The sequence below is a fragment of the Salvia hispanica genome, chromosome 4 (genome assembly GCF_029641045.1).
Source record: "Salvia hispanica isolate PSC_SH4W2 chromosome 4, Shi_PSC_v1, whole genome shotgun sequence".
Lineage (NCBI taxonomy): Eukaryota > Viridiplantae > Streptophyta > Magnoliopsida > Lamiales > Lamiaceae > Salvia > Salvia hispanica.
In genome coordinates this window covers 1,869,445-1,884,778 of record NC_142695.1, presented here as the reverse complement: position 1 = coordinate 1,884,778, position 15,334 = coordinate 1,869,445, and the positions used below count along the sequence as shown (strand labels likewise).

General features: G+C 33.9%; 1 protein-coding gene and 1 long non-coding RNA gene across 5 annotated transcripts; both read left to right on the top strand.

The window, feature by feature from the left end:
* LOC148927023 (uncharacterized) lies at nt 1-1,735 on the top strand. Of its 4 annotated transcripts, none has more exons than XR_016128796.1 (6): nt 1-200; nt 573-703; nt 797-877; nt 982-1,045; nt 1,129-1,234; nt 1,437-1,735. It is a non-coding gene; the product is annotated as an uncharacterized LOC148927023 (long non-coding RNA). The 4 variants fall into 4 exon arrangements; XR_016128795.1 differs by having other exon boundaries at nt 792-877; XR_016128794.1 differs by having other exon boundaries at nt 784-877.
* A 2,036-nt stretch (nt 1,736-3,771) lies between these two features.
* On the top strand, nt 3,772-8,360 carry LOC148927022 (potassium channel AKT6-like). Its single transcript, XM_089070235.1, has 10 exons — nt 3,772-4,004; nt 4,097-4,438; nt 4,513-4,564; nt 5,227-5,312; nt 6,656-6,898; nt 7,072-7,324; nt 7,409-7,441; nt 7,534-7,719; nt 7,808-7,893; nt 8,171-8,360. Exons 1-10 carry the CDS (start codon nt 3,772-3,774, stop codon nt 8,358-8,360), a joined length of 1,704 nt encoding a protein of 567 aa, XP_088926361.1.
* Nucleotides 8,361-15,334: the final 6,974 nt, after the last annotated feature.

Genomic DNA, 15,334 nt, shown 5'->3' with positions numbered 1-15,334 from the left:
AATCGTATCACAAAAAAACCTAAAATCAGGTGCCAAACGTCGTCGTCTTGAGTCTCTTGACAAAGCCAATTGCAAAATTTGCTGATTTCTCCTAACCTTGTTCAGCGGCTTCGACAATGGCGGCATACATAAGCATGGGAGAAGCTCACCGCCGGATAACTGAATGCCTTACCCTCGCCGACGCCCTCAATACTTTCCAGGTCGCCCTCTTACTTGTTCAATTTTGTATTTCCCAACTTAAAAGATCGTATTTTCAACTCACCCAAGTTGGTGATTCGCTTATTTGTAGAGTAGTTTCAGTGGTTTTAGTACCAATTTGCAAATTGTTGTTGAAAAGGATTAGAAATTGGAAGTGTAAATTTGTCCCTGTTCATATGCAAATTAGGTTGAATTTAATGTCTTTGCTACTCATTGTTTGAACTCCTCCTTGATTCAATGTTTTAGGTTTCTAGTTCCACCACAATCTTTGTTGAAATCATACTTTTTTTTGTTTAACGTCCAGTTATCCATAGATGAAAGTAGATTCTTAACTTGTATTGACCGGTTTTTGATTTTGTTGAATATATTTTCAGGATGCTAACAGGGTTATTAGGAAATCTGAGAGATTTTCTCAGTATGGGGACATAACATTCTACTTCATGTTGCAGAGTTATCGGTTGAAGAATTTGGTCAAATCGTAAATGGCCTATGAAAAAGCATCCAAGTAAGTTACTTTCAGATGAAGTTGTTCTTTGTTCAAGATTTTAATGTCTTGTAGTTATTCCTATTGATGGAAAACTGTAGTGCTATAGTTCAGGAATTTCGGAATTAGGAAACAGCGTTGGCATTGGAAGCATTATATGTGATTGCATATGAAATTAGGATTCTTGCTGAGAGGGTGAGAAATTCACGAATTCTGCTCTTTTTGTACAGTTGTATTTGCATATATTATAAGGAGTACAAAAAGCTCAACTGATGTATGCATTGCTGTTGAATTTGAAGGCTGATATGGAGTTGGCTTCAAAAAGGGAAAACACCTGAAAAACTGAAAGGTGCTGGTTTTCATGTGAGTGGTGGTTTTCACAAGTCTCTGTTTATGGCAACTGAGCCCGGAGTTATTATTAATTGTCTTTTTCGTATCGATTGCAGCTATATCATACAAAAGGAGAGAGATTTAAGTCGTGCTCACCAAATCAAGTTAGATGTTGTCATTAAAGCACTTAGGTGGCTTGATATCGACATGGGTGTTGATGTGGTAATTCAATTGCTTCCTCACTCACTATTCTCCTTACTGATTATATACATAGATGGAATTGATTCACAGAAAAAGTTTATTTGTGTTCCTTTGTATCGATTCTTAGTAAAACTCCAATGACTAAGTTATTCATCTCATCATCTCCTGCTCTTTTCCTAGAGTTAGAAATGCCATTTTTCTCAATATTTCGCGTGTTTTGCAGGTGGAGTGCATAACGGCGATTCTGATATACAAGAACCTGATGAAAGGGTACTTCGCGCACAAAAGCAAAGTCGTGGTTCTTAGCAAACAGGTCCCGTTCCCGAAACTAAACGGAAAACCAGTCAATGCATAGACATAAACTACACACTGTCTTAGCAAACAGCTTCTTGTATTGACAACACTGTGTTATTCTCTCTGAGTGTATTTTCTCTGTTCTTTTTAGGTGATTTTGATCTTCATTGTAACTTATTTTTAGGAATTTTTAATTCTATAACACTATACAGCTTTGTTTTCACATTCTGACTTTGTAGTAGAATATCTGAAATTCCAAAGTTTAAGAAAAATGTATATTTGGGATTTGAAGGAAAAGGTCAGAGAAAATAAGTCAAATTGTTGAATCAGAAATAACAATTCTTATATATTGTCAGTCTTGACCATTAAGCTGATTTGGGCATAGATAGTGAAAAGAAGTATATAAATAATAGGTTTGGAGTTAGAGGGTAAACTATAATTTGTACTATGTAGTCTTCTGAAAAAACATTTTAGTGTCCTTTTACTTATCACTTGATAAATGATTTCAATCAATATCCATTCATCATTTTCATTGCATGGGGATAATCCAACTACAAGAACAAAGATCTTGTTATTTAATCAACAATTTCTTATCTCTAGTATGATTTGAACCCACACAAAGTTCTAACCGTCTATTAAAGAAAATGAATTAATTGGACTTTTAGGATTTTTAGTACAAAAGAAATAGTAGTAAATTTTATATTAATGGTACCTCCAAATGAGTAATTGTAACTCTATTAATAATTTTTTACATTTGTTGAAATTGATTGTACTTACAATTTTTTTTAAAGTTTATGTAGCAAACATGCCCGACAACTTTTATGTGTTATAAAAACGAATTGTCATAATTGATTGGTTTGTGATTAGTGATTAATAATATTGGAAGGTAAAAAAGGGCAAAGCGACACGTTGATGAGTTTAGTGCTACATATCACAACAACAAAGAGACGTTCTTGAGTCCTACATATAGCTATGGTGAATAACCAACTTCTTATGATGAAATGAATTGTATCATATCATACTAATTTCTATTTTCTTAGGCAGTGAAATGAAAAAGATTTTGGTTAGTAAATGTATATCGTGACTTATTTTAGGAATGTTAAACCTTTTGTCCCCCACCATGTGCACCTAAATCCCAAAATCTACTACATATTTCACAAATTACATAAGCGTTCACACATACTAATACAAGATTATGCAATAGAATAGACATGCACGTTTGATTATGATATGAATCACATTAGTTAGTTGTGTTAGTTCACAATTGAGAACTCTCCTTTTATGTTAATCCCCAATGTGAACACTATTCTATTGGGCAATGGAAGAAAAACAGTATGAAATTAGAGGTAATTCAGTGTTAGACGCAACAAATTTGGGGCTCATTTGATAAGGGCTAGCTCGACACCCTTGTTCCGATTATTCCTCTGATTGTGGAACTTGCTAAACCCAAATTTTGTAGTACTTTATTGGGGCATCTCTTTCTCATTAGTTAGAGATTGGTGAATGAATCATGTGGTTGTGTTTGTCATCTTAATCTTGTATAATTTGTATTGTATCATATCATATATAAGATGTTAGTGCTACATATGACAACAACAAAAAGACACGTTGACATAAAACTCTCGACTCCTACTTGCATGTAGCTATATATGGTCAATATTATAATTAAATAATAACCAACTTCATTGTATCGTATGATACCAATTTCTATTTTCTTTAGCAGTGAAATGAAAAAGATTTTGATCAGTAAATGTACATAGTGACTTATTTTAGGTTTTATGCCTATGTCCCACAGCATGTCCTAAAATCTACTACATAATTCATAAATTACATATGCGTTCACACATACGACGTCTGATTATGATATGAATCACATTAGTAAGTTGTGTGAGATCACAATTGAGAACTCTCCTTTTATGTTAATCCCCAATGTGAACACTAATCTTTTGGACAATGGAAGAAAAACAGTATGGAATTAGTGGTAATTCAGAGTTAGTACGCAACAAATTTGTGCCCCAAATGCACAACATTACTAGTATAATTTGGCTCATTGATTTAGTGGTAAATCAGTGTTAGTACGCAACAAAATTGGTGCCCCAAATGCACAACAATACCTGTAAATTTGGCTCATTTTGCAAGCACACACACGTACTTAGTGAATTATTGAAACACTCAACACTATATATACACTTGGAAAACAAGAAGAAAAAGTAACACTCCTACTAGTCTCTACTCTACATACTATCACAACTCACAAGCTAGCTATGGACATGGTGAACCAGCCATCCGACGACGAAAGGTCCAGGCTTATTCCCATCACCGAAGGGTCTGGCCTTATTCCGAACCAGCATGTCCAGCCATCCGATGAAGGGTCCGGCCTTCTTCCGAACCAGCACGGCCAGCCATCCGACGAAAATATTGCCAACCAGAATGGCCAGCCATCCAACGAAAATATTGCCAACCCCAAAAGTCCTTTCATCATCCAACCTTATAAAAGGTTCTATAGGTTCGTGGCTTGTACGTTGTTCCATTTTTGTTTTTATCATGGCTGTGGCTGTTGTTTACAAACCTTGTTGATGGCTGTTGCAGAGGTTGGAAGATTATTATGGCTGCGATGGCTGTTTACAAAACAATCTCAACCCCGGTTGAGATTGTGGCCTTCTTCCATGATGAACCTGCAAGGAGCTGGATATCACTCATTTGCTTGGTGTTATCCGTTTGTGACATATTGTTAAAATTTTGTGTGTCGTATGATGTAAGCGTCACCAGCTGGAAGATCGTTGCATGGAAGTATGCAAAGTCTTACTTCCTTTTTGACGCGGCCTCGGCAATTCCCCCATGCTCCATTGCATCTACACCTATAGATGCATACCTCATTTTCGCCATGGTTTCTATGTGGCGTTGCAAAAAAGTCTACAGCTTGCTTGAAGAGTAAGCCACTCCTCCTCCTTTCTCTTGAAATCATTGTATTTGTGCTGTTCCTAATCTCTGTTGTGCAAAAACAGAATGCAGATAGATATGAGCAACAAATGGGTGGAGAGGGGCAGAAAGGTGTTGGTAAGTGCCTACTTACTCAGTAATTTTGATTATAAACTACTCCTAATTTGGTTTTGTTATTTTGTAGGTATGTTGTGTTTGTGTGTATCATTTGGTCTGCGCGCGCCTCAATTACGAAAATCAACCAGTACACTATATGAATTACTTCTTCGAGGCTCTTTCGACAGTACTGATCGCATACATGTTATACATAACGATTAACAATGCGGCAATAAGGTCAACTTGGAGGTGGAGAAATGAAGACAATCAGCAATGTAATAGCAAATTGTTATTTAAAACTAGTAATGAGATTTGATTATGACTCTGTTTCTCTTTCTCTGTATTTTGTTATCAGACTATATATGCATTAATATATTTCTCCTTAAACTCACTCCCACACTTATATATATTTCTCCTTTTCCTTGCCCCAATTCAGTACTCACAAACAAACACAAACACAATCAATCCTGTTATATTCTGATTTTGCACCCTTTTTTCTGGTATCAGAGACAAAACCACAAGAATGAGCTCCAATTGATCACCACCTCCATGATTTGATGCAAACACTTAAAACTAAAATCAAATGAGCAAACTCATATAGGAATCTCTTGAGCTCCAATTGATCACCACCTCCATGATTTGATGCAAACTTAAACTAAAATCAAATGTGCAAACTCATATAGGAATCTCTTGAGCTCCAATTGATCACCACCTCCATGAATATGCAGAATCGAGAGTATCCGATTTGGGTATTTAGGGATTTTGACCGGTATATTTAGGGATTTAGGGATTTTGATTTCTGAATTTGGGGAAATTGGGCGAGATTGATGATGACCGGAATATTTAGCATTGGGTTGGACCATTATTTTAGTATTGGGCCTTTATTTAAACTTATTATTTTTATTATTGGGTCACCTTCTTTTTATTTTTTGCACTAAAAAGAAAGTGAATAATTAACAAAACTTTGTAATTATCTTAACTTCAATTATTTTTTTCACAAAATATACATCACTATAATTTCATATAGAATTTAACGATATTCTATTGTATATATTCGCATGATAAGATTTGGCAATATTGAATTAATTTTCATGTATTATAATAATCAATTGAGTGGACCAAAACAAATGTTTCCTCTATTTTCTAATTAATAAATATTGTATAAACCCGAATGCTTTGAATAAGATAGAGGAAATTTACTCACTTAGTTTTATGAGTATAATATTTAGTTTTATAAGTCCTATAAATATGGGTGTATTTTTAGTTTCTCAAATCCAAAAGCGAAAAGAATTAATAAGAATGACAATCGACGCTGTTTTTTGTGGACGCAATAAAAGAATATTGCATGGGTGTCACGATTTTAGGGATTCCAAAATAAAACACGACACTTCCGAATCCGAAGTAATGATTGAGCACGCTCCCTTTCTCTCTTTTCATAGGGAATATAGGTTCGACTTTTCTTGTGTTTTTAATCTTAAGATTACTTAATTAATTTTATGCTGTTTGTTTAATAAATTTTCTAAATAAATTAAAAGGTATGCTTTTCAAAATCTGAAAAAATAAATCATTTAAGTTTTAAAATTTTGAAATCATCCCGTCCTTCATTTTCGCATAATTAAACGACGATGTGACAATCGGGTTAAAACACGTTGACGAAATGGCGTTTCAAACATGGATAGACGATGTCATTTGGCCCCACGATATATCTACTTGTTTTAAACTGACTGTCATTTGCGCATAATTCGTCAGAAAATGGAAATATGAGATAATTGCATAAATTTTCAAACTTGTGATATAGTATATATCAGGTTTTTGGAATGTGTGACACGAACCAGAATTTGATAGTGTTTCATAATTAAATTGATAATTTGATCCTTTTACTTTTATTATTTTTTCAAGTGCACTCATTTTTTTAACCCAATGCACTCAATTTTTGTAAGTTAATATACAAAAGTAAGACTCATATTTTAATTTTTTTATATCTATTTTCTTTTATAAAGTCATCTTATTTTTTGAAATGCAAGCCGGTCAAATTTGAGACATTTATTGTCGGAAGAATGGTTAATAATATAGTATTTCATATATAAATAATATTTCTGAAATATATTTTAGGATAGAAGCGATGTTCTCCATGTGGTATCATGCCCGTGTGTTGATCACCTGCCCGGAGAAGGCGGGTGCATGGGAGATGCTTATAGTGCGCCCTCATAGTTTCGAGGAGCTCAAGGAGATTGGTTTGAAGAGATTTGGTGCTTCCTTCACGAGAGTCTTGGACGAAGAAGGAGCCGAGATTGATGATATCCGGGTGGTGAGAGACAACGGTCGCGTCGTTTTCGCTAGCCGGACGCCTATACTGTGATTACTCTTTCTCAATATTATGAAAATAACCTAAATAATAATTTTGAGTGTAAACTTGAAAATCAGGAATTTAGTTTGCAAGTGATATAAAAGAAAAAAAAAAACAACCATAAATTCTTGGTTCTTCATGTAAAGCTAATATCTAGCTCCATATATACTACTGCCTACAGAAATCAATCAAATGAAGATGTGTTGCACGACAATAGGCCAAATTTTAAATACCCGGGCCGAAAAATAGAGGACTGGGATTTGCCCGGAGTGTACACTCTCCTTGACAAGTCCTACTTGTTTCAAGGAATGTCCACCGACCTATACGGAAAGCTGGTCAATGGAATGTCGATAGAGTATTTCTCTCCCAACAAAGACGTGATCTTGCAGGATGAAGCACCAACCGATTTTTATATTATTGCCAACGGGGCAGTGGTAACAACTGGCTCTCTATACATACATTCTTCCTTCTCTTTCTCTACTATGTTGATTTTGTTTTATCTATATATTGATCCGCAGGAGCTACTGATTATGAAAAATGGAGTTCAGAAGGTGAGATTATTCCACATTTTTTCATTTATATATATATCAATACACATATCCATAAGAAGACCGACAGTATGTGGCCGAAAACACAAATGCAGGTTGTCGGGGAGGCACGGACGGGTGAGATATGTGGCGAGATTGGTGTACTTTGCCATATGCCTCACGTGTTCACGGTGAGAACAAAACAGTCAACTCAGCTATTGAGGCTGAACTACACCACCATTCTCAAAATTCATGGCACCAATTGGGCAGAGAGAGATAGGATCATGAACACCCTTCGTAAGGTACATACTCTAAAAATCAACAACAAATTAGAAGCAAGTGGTTTCTTCACATTTTAAGCAAATGGATTTATATGCAAGTTATCTGCAGCATTGGGACGAGCCGAAATGGAAAACGATGATTAGGGATAAAGCCATAGAGACAGTGATTGGACGCAAAAGAAGGGATTTTACAGAGTTAGTAGCGCACACCACTGATGTTGCATTGCTCTCCTGCCAAGGACGATGTGTTGGGAATTAATTTGCAATTAAGTTTGTCTAAATATTCATGCAACTATTCATCCATGTACATGTGTTGATTAGTTTCATGTTTGGAAGTATTTACAAATTCTAATGCATATCATTTCAAAAAATCAATCATCAAAACCAAAAATTTACATTTCATATTGTCTTCCTAGATCAAAGTGCTACGACACTAAATATGGAGTATAGTTCATCCGGTTTAATTTATTAGAAAAGGAGGGAGTTATAAAGATGCTTGCAAGAGCCTTATACTGCGTCCTAAGAGTTTTGAGAAGCTTAAGGCGATTGGTTTGAAGACATTTGGTGCATCCTACGTGAGAGTATTGAACGAAGAAGGAGCTGAGATCGATGATATTCGAGTGTTGAGAAATTACGATTGCGTGGTTTTCGCCAGCCGGTAATGTAATAGAGATAGTGACATGTATTACTCCTAACATAATGGAAATATCCTAAATAAGTGGTAAGTACTATATAAGTAATTTGAAGGGGGAAAACCTAATTGCAAATTGGAAAGTACTCAGATTAATTGAATTGATTTGAACTTTGAAGTCCCCCCATCTAATCTCATGTGTTGTAAGACTGTCTCTCACTCTCTCTCGATTGTGTTTTATGTATGTATGGATCAACTTAACTGCTTAACATAAATTTTTTTTTTAAAAAAAAGAAGAAGAAGCCAATTTCCGTTCAATATTTGGCCATTTCTATTAATTTCCTCAAGGCAAAAATTAATTTCGAAATCAACCTAAAATTTCGTCTAGTCCATCCAATTAACAGTTTCTTTATGCAAATATTTTCTCTAAAATAGGTTTATACTTATTGGTATTTATGTCCAATTTTTAATATAATAAAATAATATCGTTAAAAGAATTTTTGCACTATTTCATGTTATTTAATTTTACTTTTTGTATATTTTCTTTAGAATCCATATATATTAAATGACACATCATATGTTCTCTCACCTCAATTTCGCCTTTTCTGTTTTTTTCTCTTTCTTTCTTTCTCACACTAAACATATATGTTCATCAAATTTTGATATGCTAGGCGCGTTATTTTTATTTCAACAACTCCAAGGTCTTCTAAAATAGACTCGAAAAAATATAAACAAGCAACTAAAATATACTTACAAACTAAATATGGAAGAACCAATATATTATCATGTTATAACTCATTCAATAATTAATTGTATTTTATATATCTCTAGAAATGAAACTATCCAATTTAACTTTAATTAGCGTGCAAATTGTTAAGAAGTGGATATCGTGAACATGAATAAACATAAAATTGCACACAAAATCAATATTTATGAATTAAAAAAATACATACTGTCTATGCCATTGTGATCTTCGACCCTATAACTGGAGATTTTATTAGCTTTTGAATACATATATCAAATTTTGATCGGTCCTCAAACAATCAAAACATATTATCTTCATTAATACTATCTATCCTACATAATTTAATTAGAGGGATAAGATTTCAAAAGAAATTAAACTATAAAAAAAATAATGAAGCGCTGTATTTTTCGTGACATTCGCGGCCGCATATTGCATTACTAAACATGTGATTTCAACGAATAACAACAATACTTTCTTTGCCTATTTTTTCTATATTGTGTAATTAATATTCATTGCAATCTAAATTTGCTACTTTGGATACATAATACTGTATTACGCAAATCATAGTCGTGTGCACTTATGCATATTACACATGATTACAAAAACAATATTATTATACATATCACATATGCAATATTGTGCATATAACTTACGAAATTTTCATTAACAATGTTCGACTAGATTTTGTTCTCTAAAAGTAATCCGATTCATAATTAAATTTCTTACTATTTGTTTTTTTTTTCTAACAACGAAGTAATAATAAAAAATACTCTCTCCATCCCAACTAAGTTAAGTCATATTCTTTTTTGGGACGTCCCAACAATGTTTTATGATTTTTATTAATATATGGCTTATATGTTTTTAATACTAGTATCTTTATTATTTTATTAAAATATAAACTATAATAATAATAGTTACTTGTTAGTGTTATGCTTAATGTGTTGATTATTAGGATTGTAAATTCTCTAATTAAATTATTAGGAGTATAATTTTATAATACTATTAAACAACACTTATATTAGTATAATTTTAAATTTTATTTTACATATTATCAAAATCGTAATTGGTAGTATATTTTAGTTTCTCAAATCCCAAATCCAAATGACTGGCTCCATCCCTATGTATATATAATACGTGACGATAAAAGAGCAACCAAAACTCAGAATAATAACAGTGACAATAAAAGAGCAACCAAAACTCAGAATAATAACAGTGACAATGGCAGACAACTGCAGTGGCAATCTCTCTTCTTATGCAGGCTTCTATTGGTTTGGATCCTCTTTTGCTCGTTATGTTGTAGATTACTTTATTAATTAGTAGTAATTGTATGAGATTGTTTACTGAAATTAATCAATTTGTTTTACTCAAGTAATTTGTCTCACTAATTAAATTATTTTTTTTCCAAATTCTAGGGACGATGTGTTGCTCTCTTGGATGGCGCATGTTCGGATCACGATCACCTGCTTGGAGAAGGGAGATGCAGCCGGGAAGGTCGTGGTGTGCCCTCGTAGCTTCAAGGATCTGAAAGAGATTGGTGTGGAAAGATATGGCGCCCCCTACGCGAGAGTGTTGAGCATAGAAGGAGTAGAGATTCATCACATTCGGGGGGTGAAAGACGGTCATCGCATCGATTTCTCCCGCCAAGCGTCACTAATGTACTACTCCTCCTCCTTATATTAGGAACATAAATCATGCTGCTCGCACTTTTCTGTTTTGGTCCGCCACAAACTACTTGCACTAGTAAGAATTAGAGTATTTAATTCAAATATTAGAGTTAATTACGTATTTCTTTATTAAGTATTATATCTCTTAATGACACTTGAAATACTAATTTAGTCACACTAATTATTCAATCATTAATTTTCTGCCTAAAATGAAAATTGCGAATAACACGATTTATGTTCTCTAATATAAAAGCTAATGCATAGCTTCTTACAATTTCCAGAAGAGAAGAGAAAGTAGGAGGTCAAGTCGAAGATGAGATGATTGATGAAAGTTTGGGTGAAGAATTTGGTGGGAATGAAGGCGAGACAGAACGGCTCGTGGGCCAAGACATGGAACGCAACGGGTTAGTGACCACGGGTTTGGAAGCTACAGAAAGAAATGCTGACTTGGCTGCAAACGTGGCTGACGTGGATGAAAAGGAGCTACATCGACCTGATCCAACATGGAAGGATATATTGATATCTAACACTTGTTCATTTGTTGCTGGTATATTTAGTTCATTTGTAGAGGAGATGAGAAATGGGATGAGAGAAATATAATCAAGCAGGGGTTCAGATTAAAAAATATCCTATAATAAAAAATGCAGAATTAAATTTTTTTATTAAATATATGCACAATTTTTATCGGACATTAGATGATAGTGGTTTTGGACGAATTGACATGTATGGCTGAAGAGGTCTCATTTTCATTTTTTTTTTGAAAATCTCTTCCAATGTATACTAGGATATCAATCATCTATTGCAAATTGTAGTATTAATAAGTTTTATTGAAAAAAAATCACTTCTTTGACAGAAATTGTTATAATCGTGAGGATCAGTGTCAATTCACTTGAATCCAGAATTGAAATACTATTTAAGGCACTGCAGTTGTATTATTCCTTTAATATTTTTAAAAATACTGATACATACAAGTAAGCAATAAACAATAATTTGTTAAGAAGAGTGAACAAACTCTGAGCGGCTGTGCGTGAGAGAAGGTTGGTGGTGAAAAAAAGATATTATAGATAAAAAATATTGAATCTCAATGACATTACTACATTATAACAAATTTACAAGTTTAATTTTAAATAAATTAATCAAAGTATCTTGAACATAATAAAATTTTGAAATTCAAACTTTCAAAGCATGTTATTCAATAGCCCGATTCGATTCTATCCGATTTTTGCAATGCAACAAATAACTACTCCTTGTGATAGATTTTTGGCCCACGTGAATTGGGCCAAAACTAAAACTAACCCTGGTTATAATTCTTAGAATTTGTACAATTCAATTACTATATTTTATTACTACTTAAAATTAAAATTGAAGTTAAAAGTATATATAGTATGCCTCTAACCAGAAGTAGGTTAATAAGAGTGTCCATAATAAGGCGGAACTGCCACGCCACAGTCGCAAAATATTTGTCCGTTTAGTCAGCATAGTCAAAAAAACTTGTTCGTCTAGTCAACACAGCCACAAAAACTTGTCTAGCCACTATGACAGTCACGCCACAACCACAAATCACATTATTTTATCAATTGTTTGTATATTTTCAACTTATAGAATAACATTAATTGTACAAAAATAATTAGAAATTTTTTTTAATTCATTCATAAAATAATTAGTCAACGACAATTACAAACGAAAGTAATCTCGATGTGCTTGCTCCCCTACGTGCCCATATCTCTTTTACTATATCGGCTTGGAGCTGGAGATGTTCTGAGTCCTTGCGTGTATTAAGCCAAGCTCGGAGCAAGTATTCATCACTACGCGGTACACCAATTTGCAGGGGGGGTAGTGTGTAACACCCACGATTCTCGGATAATAAAATTTTTCTTTATTGCATGCGATATGGTGATTAAAATGAAATTTCTGAAAAATAATATTTAATTTCTCACGGAACGAGGAATTAAACATTTTGGGTTGACACGAATAATTTTCTTTAGGCAAGGAATTCTTTTAGTTCTTTAAGAACTTGGTGAAATACTAATCTTGGTTGATTAATCAAGTGAATATCGAGGAGTTGTTGTAGTACTTGACATAACACCAAGGGACTAATTATTTTCGGATTGTGCGAAGGGAAGTGCATACTTTGATTTAATATTCATACTTGTGAAGTGCGAATTGTTTTGGTGAAGAGGAATACCTTCGATCTTCGTAAAATTTATCTGAAGTAATATATTTAGTACGTGGCGTGTTCTAAATCAAGGATCGTTTTTGAAGAATTAATATTTAGGACAACCCTAAATATAAATTGGTTTGAGTTGGAAGTTTTAATCTTTTGTTGGGAGCGAGGCGGCGAATTAATTAAAGTTTTCCATGAACTTTAATTAATAAATAAGAATGCAACATACGAAAATATATATTGGGCTTCCCAAATAAATACTAGTAGTAAAGTCCAATGTTTAATTACATTCGGCTTTGGGCTATGAAACTAAATGAGTCCAAATAAATAAATGAGTGATGCTTATTTTCATCTTTGAATTCAGTGTAATTTGTTCTCAGCTCGATGCTATTCTGAAAAATCTCCTCAAACCTCTGTTAATTGACTAATTCCATTAACTCCCAATTAGTGGTAATTAAACCAATTATACCACAATCAATTCCTAAATCTTTTCTCCCTATTTTACTGAGCTTGATCATCATACATCACTCCCACACATAACTCGAATAAACTCAATCAACAAGTATCACCGATCAAACAACTCAATCATTTTAGGGTGTGAGCAGCCGGAAACTTCGTCTCGACGAGACGGCGAGCACACCGGCGGATTCTGAATTTTTTTAGAAGGATGAGTAATTGGTCTCAGGTCCGAAATAAATATAATTTCTGAGGGGAAATAGTTGCAATAATTTAATTACGCGCTAAAATAATTTTGGGATTTTTTTTTCGACATCATGTTGGAAAATACGAGGAGCCAACGTAGGAATTCTGGGAGTAAGCGGCCGACAGTCGTAAAAACATTTCCTCCACATTTTGTTTCTCAAGATCTAATATCTAGGAATATAGCATAATGTTCGATCCCTTAGTAGCTCGCTACAAGGGGTATGCAGATGCGGAATATTAATTATCGTCTCGTGTTCTTGGTTATGTCGGTGCTTTTGGTTGGTGTATCATTTCTGGGCATGTCTAACTATCGAAACTTATTCCTCGTGTGTATCCAAAAAGCTCATCTTCACCCTTTCATTAGATTCTAGTATTAAGAATTTAAAAATTGATCAAACAATCTTCCTTAAACTAATTTACTTTAAGAATCAGTACTGAAAATGTCTTTACTCGAAAAGGCTCCAAAGTTAATCAATGAAACGAGAACAATATTTCTAGCTCGACTCTTTTGAATCTCTTCACCAACTTGCGACACTTTGTTTAAAAACAAAGCAAGGACTAAGTCCATTGGGCTTAGCTTAACACATCCATTGAGAATTACATAATTTAACATCTCTTCTTGTATCAAACACCTTCTCGTTTGGACTTCTCTTCAATTTGCACATCTTCTTCTCTTGAACTCTTTATCGTACATAACGTCTCTTTACATTCTCATCGTTCTTATCGTTCAGGGAAACAATAGTGACTTAGTAATTATCCATGCAGTTCGTGTTCGCACTACATATTTCCGTTTGTGCTATAACTCGGGAAAGTGATATTGCAGTTGTCAACAACTAAGTTCGATATTGTTCAGTCCAACATACATCCTGGGCATTCTATGCTTCATGCAAAGTTCATTGTATGGTGCTTTCCTTCCATTAACACTTTAATAGTAATACACTTCCTACTTCACATATATGTTTAAAACAGACATTTTCTAAGTAACTCACATTTTTTTTCAACAATTTCTAAACGATCCATCAACCTTCATCTTAAAAAAAAACACTCCCTCGCTCCTCTTCAAAACTCGCTCTTTTCTCAAACGTCAGCAAATACTCTTTCTCAATTTGAAATCAATCCCTCACGGAATGATTTTACTTCTTCGTTCTTATAAAAAAAATTTCACCTCTTTCTTTCTCTAAAATTCTCATCTTCCTTTCTCCAAACTCATAAATTTCTCATAAAAATATATTACCTCTTTCTCGGTTGAGCGTAGCGAAGCGGGATGTTGAGCCTTCAACACAGACCTTTTAGTCTAGCGAAACAAGACTAGACAAAGACTAAAAAAAGAGACTCACGGGTCCACGACGGAAAGAAAATTGCTCTAATACCACAGCGAAAACAAAAGTCACTTCAGATAGGTCCCATAGCAACACAAAAATATGGCATGACAAACATATTTCATATTATTTGAAAAATATACATACTTAGGACATAGCCCTTATTTAAAAAAGGAAGCCCACCTCTTTCGCTCAAATCCTCAACTTGCCTTTTCGTTCCGTTCTCACATAGCTAGCAAAAAGCATCTTTTTTTCAAAGAACATAACATGCACAAAATTTGACTTAAGAAAAATAATTAATCAAAACAATCCATGCATCCTATATGATATTAAATCTTACCCTTTGATCTCTCGCTGGAAAATTCTAAAATTTTTCATGACTATAGCACATCGTATGCATCCTTCTATTGA

Bases quoted from the DNA above. Each gene is read 5' to 3' on its own strand.
- LOC148927022 (XM_089070235.1), top strand. From the start codon at position 3,772: ATGGACATGGTGAACCAGCCATCCGACGACGAAAGGTCCAGGCTTATT. The intron at 4,005-4,096 runs GTTCTATAGGTT...TGGCTGTTGCAG, and splicing joins ATCATCCAACCTTATAAAAG to AGGTTGGAAGATTATTATGG. The intron at 4,439-4,512 runs GTAAGCCACTCC...GTGCAAAAACAG, and splicing joins GTCTACAGCTTGCTTGAAGA to AATGCAGATAGATATGAGCA.